This window comes from Lontra canadensis, unplaced genomic scaffold, assembly GCF_010015895.1.
Source record: "Lontra canadensis isolate GAN:19392208 unplaced genomic scaffold, GSC_riverotter_1.0 scaffold1, whole genome shotgun sequence".
NCBI classification, from domain to species: Eukaryota; Metazoa; Chordata; class Mammalia; order Carnivora; family Mustelidae; genus Lontra; species Lontra canadensis.
In genome coordinates, this window is record NW_022630995.1 from 28,104,415 (window position 1) to 28,119,907 (window position 15,493).

Genomic DNA, 15,493 nt, shown 5'->3' on the forward strand with positions numbered 1-15,493 from the left:
CTTATGTTTTTCTTCATATTCTATCTTGTTTTACATATCCATTCATATTTTTCATACCCCATCCTCTTCTTAATCCCGAATTTTAACATCCAGGATTAAAAACTACCTGCTTGCTTTCCTTCTTAGGAAGTTTAATTCTTTCAGATCCACTTATATGTAAATTACAGATGCTTTTGCTTTATCAGCTCCTGGACTGACAATGGCTAACAGAGATCTTTCCTGACTTATAAAAGGGTTACATCCCAATAATCTCATTGCAAGTTGAATACACACGTGGAAAACACACGTAATACACCTAACCTAGCGAACATCATAGCTTAGGCGCCCCCCCACCTTAAACATGCTCAGAATGCTTACAGAAGCCTACAGTTGGGTAAAATCATCCAACACAAATCCTGTTTTTATCATAAAGTGTTGACTATCTCATGTAATTTATTGACTACTGTACTGAAATAAAAACAAACAAACAAACAAACAAACAAAAAACCCAGAGTGGTTCTATGGGTACAAAATGATTCATTGTTTACCCTCATGATCACCGGGCTGACAGGGAATGAGGTTCCCTGCTGCCACCCAGCATCATGAGAATATCTTACCATACCGCTAGCCCAGGAAAAGGTCAAAATTCAAATTCTGAAGTAAGGTTTCCATTGAATGCATACTGCCTTTGAAACACCGTAAAGTCAAAGAATCCTAAATCAGACCATCATTAATCAGGACCGTCTGTACATTTTGGTTCTACTAGGACCCCTGAATTAAATTCACTGCAGATCCTTAATAAATACTAGTTGTAAACATCACCACCATCACCATCCCCAAAAAGGATCCTGATCGCATATAAGGGGGAAGAAAGCAGCCTTCTGCATGTTTCTAAAGGACACAGGTGTACTCCCCAGCCCAGCTCCCAGTACACTTACCTACTGTAAACTTTAGTTACTAAATTGTTGATCTGTTTGTCAATTTTGTATTTTCGGTAATCTTCCAAACCATCTTTAATTGCAATAATTGTCAGGACCACCACCAGAGGCAGCATCGTGATTTCCTTTTGGAAGGCTTCTACCAAAGGCACCCAGTTCAAGACAGCGAGAAACAGGAAATATAAATTGGCAGCCCTGCAACCCAAACACAGACGAGAAGGGTTAATGAATCACAGCAAAGCCTAAAGCAAAAGGGGCAGAAATATCTTAGGGTATTTTCCTACATTTCCATTTGTCGATTTTTGATGCTACGGAGCAGAGAACTAGCTAAACCTAACACATCTGAACAACTTGTACCTCCAGTAGACATCCAGCTCATGGCTTTACTATAATAAATGTGAGGTCGTCTTTATTAAATACATAATAGTAAATACGAGTATGACAGTCTCGAGTCGTGTAAAACATCACGAGAAGCATCACAGGAAACACTATTTTCTTTTTAAAAGTTCAAAAAACTTAGAGGAAATTCAATGTGAACACACTGTAGAGATAAATTTTTCAAAACCCCAACTCTCTAGCCTTCAGAAGCTAATTTGCATGTCCAAACACTAGATTCAAACAAGCCTCAGGATAAACAGAGAAACCTGGGAGGTTTTTTCCCACTTGGGACCAACCCTTCTATTTCAGCTTTTATGAGATGAACTCCTTCAGGAATTTATTCCACTCTTTTACTTTATATATTGAAATACTCCTCCATTGGCCCCTAAGGTAAATCCAAGTAGCCCATTTCCTTCAAAGAAATATAATCTCAATCCTGCATAGCTCCTTGAGTTTTTATTACATATTTTCCACATTAACCATTAAACTTCTCAAAATTAATTTACCCCCATTTCTCCTTCCTCACCTCCAGCTCCTTCTATTCTTTTTTTTTTTTTTTAAATATTTTATTTATTCGAGAGAGAGAGAATGAGAGAGAGAGAGTATGAGAGGAGAGAGGTCAGTGGGAGAAACAGACTCTCTGGCGAGCAGAGAGCCAGATGTGGGACTCGATCCCAGGACTCTGGGATCATGACCTGAGCTGAAGGCAGTTCCCCAACCTACAGAGCCACCCAGGCGCCCCCAGCTCCTTCTATTCTGAAAATTTCTTTCTTAACCCTTTTTGCTACTTTTTTGGCCTCAATTTATTACCATGTGGGTTGTACCTAAACCAACAGCACTGACCCTGAATTCTGTTCAAGTTTCAGATTCTGATTCCATGAACTGCACGAGATTGCAAACTTCATAAAAGGCAGAATCATGCATAGCATGTCAGGCCATTAATGCAGGAAACTCATATCTATATTTTAAACATACCCATCATTCCATTAATGTATGTGGAACCTATTTTACAGTGAATAGTGAGAATGAAGATATGCAGAATGAATAGTGAATATTGAAAATCTGTATATTCACATGAGTATCTCAAAACAAAATTATCTAGCCAAGTCTCTCTTTATTCCTGTCTTTACCTTTTCTGCTAATCCTCCTGGTCATTCTCAGGTCAATATGTTCATACCATCTTCTTCCTTACTTGCCTGCATCTAATCCATTATAGCTGTAATAGATAACCCTTTTTTCATTTCCATATTTTTCTAAGCTCAGGTCTTACCACTCACCTGGGTACATACAGCATCTCCTTGAAAGTTCTCTCTGCCTTTGCTTTGTTTCTAATTATGCCGGGCAGAGGGCTCTGCCTCCAGACCTCAAACAACGTATGCTATTGCCTTTCTGCTTTTACTTATCCTACTCCTTCCTCCATCTGAAATGTGCTTTGCTGACACCTCTGCCTTAAAAATATGACCTGCTCACCATAATTATGTTCAGTGCCATTACCTCTTCTCTTGCTCCACTATTTCTCTTCTGTGACTTCCAACCTACTTGGGAGCAGTTTATAACATTCATCACGTGCACTGTGTCTTCTCATTGTATACACACCTTGTTGCCCTTGCTAAACAGTAAACTCCATTAGGAAAGGCGCACCATTAAGATGTGCATTTCTTTCGATGCCTAGGATCTCATAGGAGAGTGTCAATAAATACATATTAAATGGAATTATGTCATCGCTTCACCTGGTGAAGAGCTCTATTTCCCCATACCATCAAGTAAGGAAAAGCTCAAATGGTCTAATGGAAAGAACATGGAAGCAAGAGTGAAAAAAGTCAAGGCTATGGATCCTGGTCTGCTCCTTATCACTAGCATGACATTGGGTAAACCACAGTAACAAACTTCAGTTCTTAATCTATAATAGGAAAACAGCAGTTATCTTCTCTGGTCAAGACAAAGCATCTCACCAATTGTAAAGTGCCATGTGAACGTAAGGACTCATCATTTCACAACAAACTCTATTAGCATCGTCAAAGAAAATGTCCCAAGTCTATGTTTAGGTAGCATATAATGTTATAGAAATGAAAAATCGTATGTTAACTAGAATAACAAAGAACATGCTAAGTTTTTTTCAAAAAAATAAATAAATAAAAGTACCTGTGAAATTGTTCAAATAAATTTCTTGGCACAAAATTTAGAAGTGTGTACTTTGTTGTTCGTATTCGGTTATTCACGTAGGTGCCAGAGAACTTGTCATACTCATCCTTGAAGGGCCGGAGGTGGGGAACAACAACCCGGTGCTTTCCTGCCAGTTTGGGAGTCTGAGAGGACTTGCCCCCACAGGCAAGCAGAGAGGAGTAGCTGTATGGCCTCTCATCGTCGTCTCTGTTTCTACTGCCCATCAGCCGTTGCCAGTGATACCTGGCCCATTGTAGACACTCAGTCATGTCCAAAATGCGGGCAGATCCAGGATATGCAGGTGCTCTGCCAAAACAAACAAAAACTCACTAAAACACTCCTCATACACTTCTGGAAAGTCTTGAAGGATAGTAAGATTAAAAATTTTTTCCATATCAATTAAATATATGACTCAATGGTTCAATGGGTATAAAGGAAAACTAGTTTTTGGAACTCCATTTTAACCAAATTTTCATTAAATAAAACACACACTTTCTGCCTCAAAAGCCAACCATCTGACCATTTAAGCAACAAGAGATAGCACCTAAAGGCCACCCCATAACTTGAAGCAAATAATCTGGGTTTAATGTGTAAACATCTCTTAATTCATCTGATAATTAGTTTTCTCACCTTTGAAATGGGAACGCCACCCATGTCAGGAAATTTTTATAGGGATTTTATGAGTAACATGTAAATTATCCAGGATAAAGCCTGATGCAGAATAAGTAGTCAATAAAATCCATTCTGTGCAGATTACAAAAATGGCCACAAATTCTTTCCATCCCTGTACGTATAACCCTTCACCCATCAAGTGGTGGAACCCGATGAATCTGGGCTTGGGTATGTGCTTTTCTTTGGGTAATGAAAACACTAGTCAACATGATACAAACAGAGGCTTGCATGCAAGAGAAATCCTTGCTCATGGAACTCCCTCTCTCCCCCTCCCTCTTAAAAACTCTATGGTTACTACCAGGGGTCTGAGTATAGGCCAGGCTACTAGATGATGGGTCATGACCCACTCCCCACCATTGCTCCTGTCAAAATATGAGTAAGACCAATGACTACCAGCTGACCATTAACCCACGTGTGTCCCCAGTGACCCAATCTAGAACAGAGATGAGTTGTCCCAACTGAGCTCAATCCAAATTGCCAACCTGCCAAATTTTGAGTCAATAAAAATTATACCACCATGTTTTGGAGTAGTAATAAAACAAAATCTCTTACATGTTCTCTTTCTTATTTTCCTTATTTCCAAGTTTTCCTTATTTTCTAAGAAACTCGGCCCTGCTTAGAATGTGAGTTCACTAATTGAAAAGAAAACAAAAGATAAGAGCCTACCATATTCCAAGCATTTTGCAAAGCACTTTACAGGCAGTATCTTATTTAACATTTACATCAATTTTATGATACAGGTATTATTTCTACTTTACAAAAGAGGAAACAGGCTTAGAGAATAAAGTAACCTGCTAAAGTTTATATGGTTAGTAAGTAGGTAAGGCTGATTCAGACTAACTCTTTCTCAACGACAGTTTCTGCTTTAAGTGGTAACGTGCTTCATTGATCTTTGTATCCAGAGCAGCTGGCACTTAGTAGATGCTCAGTAAAAGTTCATACTTGGTAACAAGCGCGTCCCCAAGTGTGTAGAGGACAAGGTCTGGAGGCCTCGGTTTCTATCTTTGCTTTATCAATGTCATTTATTTATCCCCTTCCACTGGAGTTTGCCTCTGGAGATTCTTACTTAGTAAATCAGTAAGTATGTTAACAAAACTCCCCAGACCTCATCTGGAGAAAAAATGAGCTTATGTGCTGGAACCTAGAGTAGGCTAGGACTACTGAGATCATCTAAGGCTTCGATCCCCTTTCTCCAAGCACTCAGGCCCTAGGTGGGGTGATAGGCACGTAAATACATAAATGCAACCCCAGGTGTAAAACGTTGTTTGAGGCACTGATGTAGTTGGGGCAAATTATTTAAGCTGGCTTCTTTCCTAAGCTTCATTCTAAGTTTACAACATCTCTACTGATTATTTTCTCTAAAATGTTATATTAGTCAGAAATTAATAGTTTTCCCCTAAGAACATTAAAACCGTATCCAGCTTTCATGGATCTGAAATCACAGATCATCACCTAGTAACACTGAAGATCTGGTCCAATTACATTCTAGTAATTCTAGTGAGTCGGTATTTTTAATAATCCCTTCTTGGTAGCATACTTACTTACTATACACTGGTCCTTCAGCAATCCAACCGATTACAGTTGAACAGCACTGTATTTATAGAGAGTTAGTTGAATTACAAATAATAATCTAAAAATCCACCAGATCTTTAAAACATATATGATCTAAAGCAAAAATAATAAAAACAAGTAAGACCAGAGAGTCCTGTTAAGGGGAAGAATACAATAGCCTCCAAGTATGTGTATCTGTGCGTGGATACTGAACCCACAAATATAACCTCATAAATACTCATAAAATTAGTCTTATCGGTTTTTTTTTAAGATTTGATTTATTGATTTGACAGAGAAAGAGAGCATGAGTGGTGGGAAGAGGCAAAGGGAGAGGGAGAAACTGACTCCCCACTGAGCAGAAAGCCTGATGTGGGGCTTGACGTCAGGACCCAGAGATCATGACCTGAGCCGAAGGCAGACACTTAACCATCTGAGCCACCCAGGCGCCCCAGTCTTTCCAGTTTTAATGAGAAAAAAAAATCTATCCTTAAAAGGTCTCTGTCCTTTGGAGTTTGCTCTCTAAAATATCTGTACATAAAGAGCTGAATTGGTAAACATTGACTGGCCAAAATAATTATTTCTTTTAACATAACTTTTTTAAAAGCCCACATATGAAGTAATATGAAAAGTCCGGTTTTCACTTCAGTGTATAAAAATAGCTTCTTAACCTATAACCAGTAATGACAGTTTGAGTTATTAAAGTAGTTTATAACATATCCAGAAATCTCCTGCAGATTAAGGATGTAAGAAAGTGCTTTAAAAATGATTCAGTAGATAATATAAGAACATAAGAACTAAGTGCTTTTCGTGCATTTCACCCCCTGCACATCAGGGACTAATGACAAACCTCATATTCTTTAGAGGGCTGAAATTTTATAGTATTTCTAGAAACTTTGACTTTCCACTTGCAATTAAATTCTTGTTAAGATACAGGAGTGGGGGCACCTGGGTGGCTCAGTGGGTTAAGCCTCTGCCTTTGGCTCAGGTCATGATCCTGGGGTCCTGGGATCGAGCCCCGCATTGGGCTCTCTGCTCAGCAGGGAGCCTAATTCCCTTCCTCTCTCTCTGCCTCCCTCTCTGCCTACTTGTGATCTCTCTCTGCCAAATAAATAAATAAAAATCTTAAAAAAAAAAAAAAAGACACAGGAGTCTGTATCCCTCTGGTGTTCACAATCTCAAGAGTAATATAGACTCTACTTAAATTTTTATGATTTTAAAGTAGAATTTCTTGAGAATGCAAACAGAAATAACTAAACAAATATGACCTGTGGGAGGTGTTAACTTTTGGTAATTCATGGCGTATCTAACAAATAATCCCACCCTAGCAAAAACACTTACTGGTTCACAAAAACAATCAGCTTTCCATTCCATGGATCTATTCCAGAACCTTCTCTCTCCCCATTCACTCAGTTCCAAAGAGACAAAACTATGGCTGGAGAGCACTTCATGCCAAAGTATCCCCACGTCCACCATCCTGTGTGCCTTTTCAATGCCCTTCAACTTTTGTTAGGTGCTCTACTTACTCAAATATTGTCTCCCCCTCTCCCCGCCCTTCTTATTCCCAAGGAATTTTAGTGAGGATAGAATTGGGCCTGGCTTATTGCCCTCCTCAGCCATCAAATCTCTGTCCTTGCCTCCAAGACCAGGCGGCTCATCAACTGGCAATGTCTTCCCCTCAGTACCGCCATTCTCTCCTGAAAAGTGATTACGGGATCAAAGGACTGATCTACACAAGACAGAGACGTTGTCAGTGTTTTCATGGGATTGAAGGAAAAAAGACCAGATGTGGAGGTAATTAGCCTGTGGTAAAAATCCTTTCAAATTTCCAGTTTAGAATTTAAACCATTTTATATTGAGCAGGAATGACCAAGGATCTACTTAGTCCTTCTAATTTAAGTGTTTTCATAATTTGCCAACTGCCAGTTCAGTGAGAAACACTTTCTTTGAGGTAATCTAAAACCCACACCCACATACATATACAGCTGAAACAAAAATTATACTTCTGGTGCTTATTACTTGCAATGCATCCATTTTCTGTTCTGCTCTATTGTCTTTCTTGCCGAGTCTCTCATTTTAATACTGGTCAAGATGCTTGAATTGGAAGTAAACAGATCCACTTTTTGCTCCTGTTCTGATAGAAAGGCAGGGGGAAAACAGCGGCTGGAATAGAAGGTTCAAGGAAGGCAACACTTTTCCCACCACAGTCAGGAGCAAGGAGCCTTTTCATCTTTCTCTATCTGCTCCCCGCAAAGCTAAAAATGTATTAATACGCAGAGTTGGATCTGTTGTTAATAATGCTCACATAAATATTCAGCAAAGTTTCTTTAGGACATGAAAGGAAAGCAAATCGGAGTCATACCTCATTAAGAATCATCATGAAGCATGTTATTTTAAAGTTCAGACTTCAGAAATTACTTAACCTAGAGGTCACAAACCAGTAGTCCTTAAGCAAAATTCTATTCAATGATGTATCTTGTATCATGATGTTAGCAAACACATTGGAATAATTTTTTTGAATATAGGACTGACATTTTAAAATAGAGATAAATTCATATAAAATATTGATATTTAGTTTCTCTTAAAAAGAAAAAAAACAATCACAGAATACTGGGCATTTATTTTCATACAGTAACAAATATGAGAAGCCTATTGACTATAGTCCCTCACCTAACCCTTCGTACTCCAGTTCACCTGTCTTAACTGAGTAAATGAACATTCTGTTCAGAACTTTTTTTTTTTTTGAAGATTTTATTTATTTATTTGACAGAGAGAGAGAGATCACAAGCAGGCAGAGAGGCAGGCAGAGAGAGGGAGAAGCAGGCTCCCCGCTGAGCCTCGATCCCAGGACCGTGAGATCATGACCTGAGCTGAAGGCAGAGGCCTAACCCACGGAGCCACCCAGGCGCCCTGTTCAGCACTTTTCGACAAATCAAATTCTTCCTGCTCTATGGACTCTGGCTCGAATATCAGTTGTATCACTTATTAGGTATGTGACCTACGTAATTAACCCTCATGCCTCAGCTTGCTAATGAAAAAAAAGGAGACACCGTGAAGAGTCATGGGACACACGGAAAACAAACAATATTCATTCTGTTACCCACTCTCATGCTCCTCTTTGGCAATTTCTCAGGTCATACAGAAGTCAAGGTTGGGAACCCTGTAGATTGGGTTGAGGTACAAACTCTCAATATATTGCTTTTCAAATTAAAAGAAGTTGTCCAACTCTAAGTATATATCTGTTGATACATGGAAAGTAACCAGCATTAAGTAGGATACAAATAGAAGATCAAACAGTCACAAAAGATAAACATGACATAAAATGACCTTCGCACCACCCGATCTCACCCTCAACCATTCTCTCTGAAATTCACCCCAACTATGTCCATGAACAAACTGTATGCCACTCATCTGGTGTTTTCTAAGCATACCTCAGTAACAGTCCCCTAGGCCCCTCCCCTGGAGATCCTGATTAAGAGGATCTAGAATAGGGCCCATGAGTGTGGAATTTAATTAGGACCCAGGTGACTTATCAAGAAGGTTGCAAAGCACAGCTTATACTCTGAATCTCCACAAATGCTGCCTTCTGGAAGGTGGGTCAATCCTATTACCCACTCACCCCACCAGCCCCTATTCACCCTTTAGACTGTTGGAGTTTGGCCATGGAGTGGGGGGAACTGAGGAGGATCTACACAGAAGACACAGTAAGGCATTCCCTGCTCTGCATCCATTATGGTCCTGAGCTTGGCTCAATCACGGCACCTGCTTCAGTGCTCTTTGTTGGCTTTGTTCTTCAAAGTCAAGGAACACATCTCACTGCTTGCCAAACTCCACACCAAACTCTAATGCTTGGCCAAAGTTGGATCATCAACAAGTAACTGTTGATCATTGACTTTTACAGAAAGGAGGTAGCAAGTGGAAAGGACACAAAACACCCCATTTCCTTTGTCATGATTCAGCCTGGCTTCCTTCCATTACAAGCAGGAGTAACACGATCTAAGTTTGAGAAAACAGAAGTAGTCAGCTTATGTTGCATTCATTCCACCTTTATTAATAGAAGGAATCTGCTTCTCCAAGCCTAGAAGACTCTTACAGAAAATCACTGTTTTCCTTCCTACTGGATTTATAAGACCAGTAAGCAATACAGCAGTGATTAAGAGCATAGACTCTGTAGCCAGACTCTGACATCAATTCCTGGCACCTCCACCTGCCAGCTAACCTTGACCAAAGGGTTGCTGTGAGGATTAAGTGAGTTAATATATGTAAAGCCCCTAGAATAGTGTGTGAACCATAATCAAGTGTTAAGTAAAGTTAACAAATGTGACTATCTGGGAAATGTTCTCTCAATTAGAGTACGTATTCATATATATTAAGAATTTGTATGCACAGTAGTGACCCCAACAACTATATCCAAGTACTTATCTATATTTAATTTCTTAAGCTGAATATAACTTTGCTTTTCATTTAACTGAAGAGTCTACCAGGCAACCAACCACCTGAGGATAGCAATACCTTCTAGTCAACTGTTCCCAGGGGTAAACAGAGCAACGTAGCAGACAAAACTTCAATGTACAAGTTAGGATGAAGCATTTTAGGATTTTTTTAAAAGATTTTATTTATTTATTTGACAGAGACAGAGACAGTGAGAGATGGAATGCAAGCAACGGGAGTGGGAGAAGGAGAAGCAGGCTTCCCACCAAGCAGGGAATTCGATGCGTGGCTCGATCCCAGGACCCTGGGATCATGACCTGAGCTGAAGGAAGACGCTTAATGACTGAGCCACCCAGGTGCCCCGCATTTTAGGATTTTTCAAGAGCATTCATAATTTTAAGATTTAGTCCACTCCAAAAAGAGCTGATTTGTCATGGGGTTCTGCTAATACACAAAATGGACCCAGGCTTTATTTGATCTAATACTCTGCCACTGATTGGAACACTGCCTTCAGAATTAACAGCAAGTTTTTTTAAAGACAAAGAAGCAAATGTATAAAGTTCAGTTATCATCACTAGGAACCAAAAAGAATTTTCAGATCTAGATACTTTATTCCTGAGTGAGCTACTGTCCTTAAAGGTAGAGAGGTTCAGTATTTCGTTGAAAAAGAAAAAAAAAAAAAAAAAGCCCTACAATTTACCTAGGTTTTACTAAAGTCTCCGTTCCTATTTTTAGTTTAAGAGTAAACTACTACTTGTGAAAATATGGATTACAGCAAACTTGATACTGGTTAGTGGTAGAAAAATACCATTAAAGATTAACTATATGAAAAGGCCTGCATGTTCGTGGGCTGAGTATGGAAACTTGAAGCCCAACATCACCTAGATATGCAGTGTCAAAAACATCTGACTTTGGGCACTTTGCTTTAACTAACATTAGCATTTTACCTAGAATTTAAAAATTAATTAATATGGCCACACAGCTTAAAGGTGAAGATTCTTAACACATGTTCACACTGGGAGAGAAGGACTGGGTATGAGATTAACATAAACCAAATGCTGTATACACCCAACTAGCAATATTCCTTTTACAGCAAGGCAATTATACAGGTTAAAAGAAAAAAGTTTCATTGCAAGTAATCTTTCGTCACCACCATATAAATATGTATGTGCACTAAAAACATGTGTTCACTTTTTTATAATTGTCACAAAAATGTATAAACCCATGTCACTTATGAATATTGATGGAAAAACACAAGAAAATCCAGCAAATTAAAGACAATGCAAAAGAATGGCTACTGGTTGTTTCTAGGGGTTGAGAGCAGCCTTCTAGAGACAGCCAGCAAGAAAAATGGAGACTTAGGTCCAACCACTGCAAGGAACAGAGTTCTGCCAACAACCTGGAAGGTAGGAAGTAGATTCTTCCCCAGAGTTTTCAGGTAAGAACTCAGCTTGGATAACATCCTTATTTCAGCCTTTGAGGACCTGAGCAAAGAACCAAGTCACACTGTACTGGGACTTCCGATCTGCAGAACTGTACTCATGAACTGGGGTTGTTCTAAGCCACTAACCTGTGATTGCTATGATGGCAAGAGAAAACTAACACTGAGGGCCTAAAAGTGGGTCCCTGTGTAAACAGAAACTTAGTTGGCAAACACAGAATTTCAAATCAGTGAAAAAACGGTGAATTAACATGCCTAGAATAAATGGTTCCATCTTGAAAACCAGAAAGCTACATTCCTACTTTATAGCACATAAAAAAATTAGATTTTTATTTAAAAATATTTTAATAAATTTTTAATTCAAAAAATAAATCTCCAGGTAGAATGAAAACTGAAATGTAAAAATTATAGTAAATATAGTGTAAGAAAATTCAGGATATTTTTTATTATTATTAGCTGGGCAAAACTATAACTTCTCTCTTGTTTAGACAAGTTTTCTTATAGTCCGTGCTAGTGAAGATGGGGGGAAACCAACCCTCTGGCAGTGGAAAGTGAATTGTTACAATCTCCCCACCACCATCGCCAAAAAATTTTACGGTAATATTTATGAAAACTGAAAATACATATAACTATGGGCATAGCACCTCCATTTTGGGGAATCTTACCTATTGGTATGGGTACATGTACAAGAATGCATGCTGTATTTGGGGATTCCTTTATTTATTTATTTACTTTTTTGGTTTGGTTTTTGTAGTAACAATCTTGGAAATATCATGAAAGTCCTTCAGTTGTGGAACAGCGGACTACACTGTGACATTTCCACATTACAGAATATTATAGACCTATTAAAAATATGTATTCATACCTTGACCTGGATCAATGACTATTGTGTATATTGAGGGGGAAAAAAAGGAAATGACAGAGAAATATGCATATGAATGATCAAGCATTTCTAAAAAACGAATGAGGTAAGACCAAATGACTGATCTGGGTTCAAAGAGTGGTGAGAATGACAACTTGAGCACACCTGAAGTTTCACTTTAACTACCTACCAAAATACACAAAGGCATACACAAGATCTAGGATACACATGAGCGGAAGTGTGTGTGTGTGTGTATCACCTTTCCAGTCCCTCAGGAAGACTGTACCAGTTAGTAGTGTTGTCAGTTGTGAGTAATGTGGAAACTTCCAGTTCACAAGATTCTGGGACAAAAGCCCACTGCCTTTTCAAATTCTTAGGCTGGAAGAGGGGCCCTGTGAGCACACAAGGGCACACAGGTCACTAACCAAGCACTATCCAGAGGCTTAGGCTCTACTTCCTACTGTGCTGTTGAATCCGCACTTGGCCTGGCCTGGATTTGCTTCACTTAACAACACAAACTGCCTGGGTGTGTGCCATGTTCACAACCATTTGCAAGAAATACAAGTACAGAATAATTCGCACAAGGCTATGAATATTGGTTATGGTAAGAATACGAAAGGAGTAAAAGATGAACTTTTCTTTCTTTGTCACAATGAAGATGCACTGATAATTTTCAAAAATAAAGTTTTTGAAGGGAGAATCTGTAATTGTTAGCTACAAAACAGCTCCATGTTGCCCTAAGCATTAGCTCTGCATGATGCTACATGAGCCAATATTCCATTCAAGCTAAAGAACAAAAAACAAAACAAACAAAAAAAAACCATGACGTTCTAAAATCTACAAGAGATCAATTTGAGTCACAAAATCAATTAAGGTCAGAAATAAAGAAATATAAACAAAGCACTGCTTATAAAATAAGTACTGGGGCACCTGGGTGGCTCAGTCGGTTAAGCATCCAACTCTTGATTTTCAGCTCAGGTCATGCTCTCAGGGTCGGAAGACTGAGGCTTGCGTCAGGCTCCACAGTGGGCATGGAGCCTGCTTAAGATTCTCTCTCTCCCTCTCCCTCTGCCCCGCCCCTCTCTCTCAAAAATAAATAAACACATACATAAGTACATAAATAAAATAAGTACTAACACTTCTATAATGATTACTGTTCATGAAATACACTCCCCTTGTCATTTATGACTTCCACTTTTCAGAGTAAGAAATAAAAGGCCAAAGGTTTATAACTCAAGGCATGCAATGTTTTACTCCAAAGTCATGCCTTTCCAATTGTACAATACTACTTCTTTAGAAAATTTAAAAACAAATATGATCATTTAAAACCACATTATTTCTAATTAGTGTTTATTTTTTCTAGAAGATATCAAAAAACCAAAATACTTCAATAACAGAGTATATCTAAAATAACATATCACACTCTGCTCCTTCTTGAACACAAATGTACTTGAAAGCAAACAGTTCTCAAAATCCCTGTTTCCCTTAATGAATACTTAATGAAAAGTTTGTAGCAAGGCAGATGACCAAAGGTAAATTTGGGGTAATGAATTCCCTGGGGCCCAGTTAGTATTTGAAAATTTCTGAGGTCATCACCAACCAACAACTAACTTGATATATACACATGAGCTCACTTGTCTGAAGGAGAAAAACATTCTTATATACAGTCATTTCAGGATGCTGTATTTGTGGCCGTCAAACTCCAGCATGCATTGGAGTGTCCTGAGCCACAACCCTGACTTCCTGATAACACAGGTCTGGGGTGGGGGGAGGCGGCTCAAGAATTTGCATGTCTAGGGGTGTCTGGGTGGTTCAGTTGGTTGGGTGTCTACCTTCAGCTTAGCTTGTGATCCCAGAGTCCTGGGATCGAGCCCTGCACCGGGCTCCCTGCTCAGCAGAGAGCCTGCTTTTCCCTCTACCCTCTGCTCATGCTCTCTCTCACTCGCTCTCTCTCTCAAATAAATAAAATCTTAAAAAAAAAAAAAAAAAAGAATTTGTGTTTCTAACACAGTTCCAGGTGGTGCTGGTGCTGGTCCTGGTCCTAAACCATACTTTGAGAACCACTACTCTTACTAAATCACTTTATTTCAAAATGTAAAGCTGAAATTAAGAGTGAACACTTTATTAGGTACTCCTCCTGTCACTGGCAAGCCCATCTCCTCCAAGTACACAGAGCAAGGCTATGTACCAATGACTTGACAGCCCATGCAAGCAGATACTCTCATCCAAGGCTAGAATTAACTAAAATTGTGAAGGTCTAAGTTTACACGAAAATCCCCAGAAGTTGGGGACGAGACCTGCAGCACTGACTCTTTCTATGGATTTAATACTGTTAAGGTCGGCTTCAGCCAACATTTCCATAGGCTCAGCAAGGGAGAACAATAGGTCTTGACCTTGAGAGACTTTCAATCTTCTTCTCAATCAAGATGAGAAAAATGAGAAAACCCTAACAAAATATCAAAAGTTGTTATACACTTGAGACCTTGGAAGAAAGACAAGTTATCTAACAGGGTCAGTTAAAAAAAAAAATAGGCACTGTTTCATAGCAGACTCAGTAGACTCAAGACCGGAAGGTCTCCTTGACCTAGATGTCCGAGGTAGCTCTCCCTGAGGCACAGTGAGCCCTGATAAAATTTGGGGCTTATTCCACTCTGGGTCTTCTCTGCCCAATGCTCTATTAGAAGAGGCTTATTGCCTTCAAGGAGACCAATTCCTTATCTGACAGGTAATAATGATGACAAAAATGATGCATCATTTGATATCACTGTTGGTTTCCTTGTTGCATCAATTGCCAAAGGGACATGCTGGCATGGTTCCTTTACTAACTACTCTCCTTTGATTGAAAAGGAGAAAGGATTTTTTTTTTTTAAGATTTTTATTTATTTATTTATTTATTTATTTGACAGACAGAGATCACAAGTAGGCAGAGGAGATAGGCAGAGAGAGAGGAGGAAGCAGGCTCCCTGTCGAGCAGACAGCCGGATGTGGGGCTCGATCCCAGGACCCTGGGACCATGACCTGAGCTGAAGGCAGAGGCTTTAACCCACTGAGCCACCCAGGCGCCCCAGGGAAAGGATTTTC

General features: G+C 39.2%; 1 protein-coding gene across 4 annotated transcripts in view; it reads right to left on the reverse strand.

Moving 5' to 3' along the window:
- Positions 1-15,493, reverse strand: part of ATP10D (ATPase phospholipid transporting 10D (putative)) — a 103,045-nt gene that overhangs the window by 73,330 nt on the left and 14,222 nt on the right. For 2 of the 4 annotated variants that reach the window (XM_032852373.1, XM_032852383.1), the window contains exons 2-3: positions 3,438-3,764; positions 918-1,112 (exon numbers count right to left, since the gene is read on the reverse strand). In XM_032852373.1, the coding sequence (XP_032708264.1) occupies positions 918-1,112; positions 3,438-3,727 (485 nt within the window). In that variant the 5' untranslated portion in view covers positions 3,728-3,764. Of the gene's footprint in view, positions 1-917; positions 1,113-3,437; positions 3,765-8,040; positions 8,063-15,493 lie in introns of those variants that run through there. The other 2 variants (XM_032852364.1, XM_032852393.1) reach the window with 2 other exon arrangements.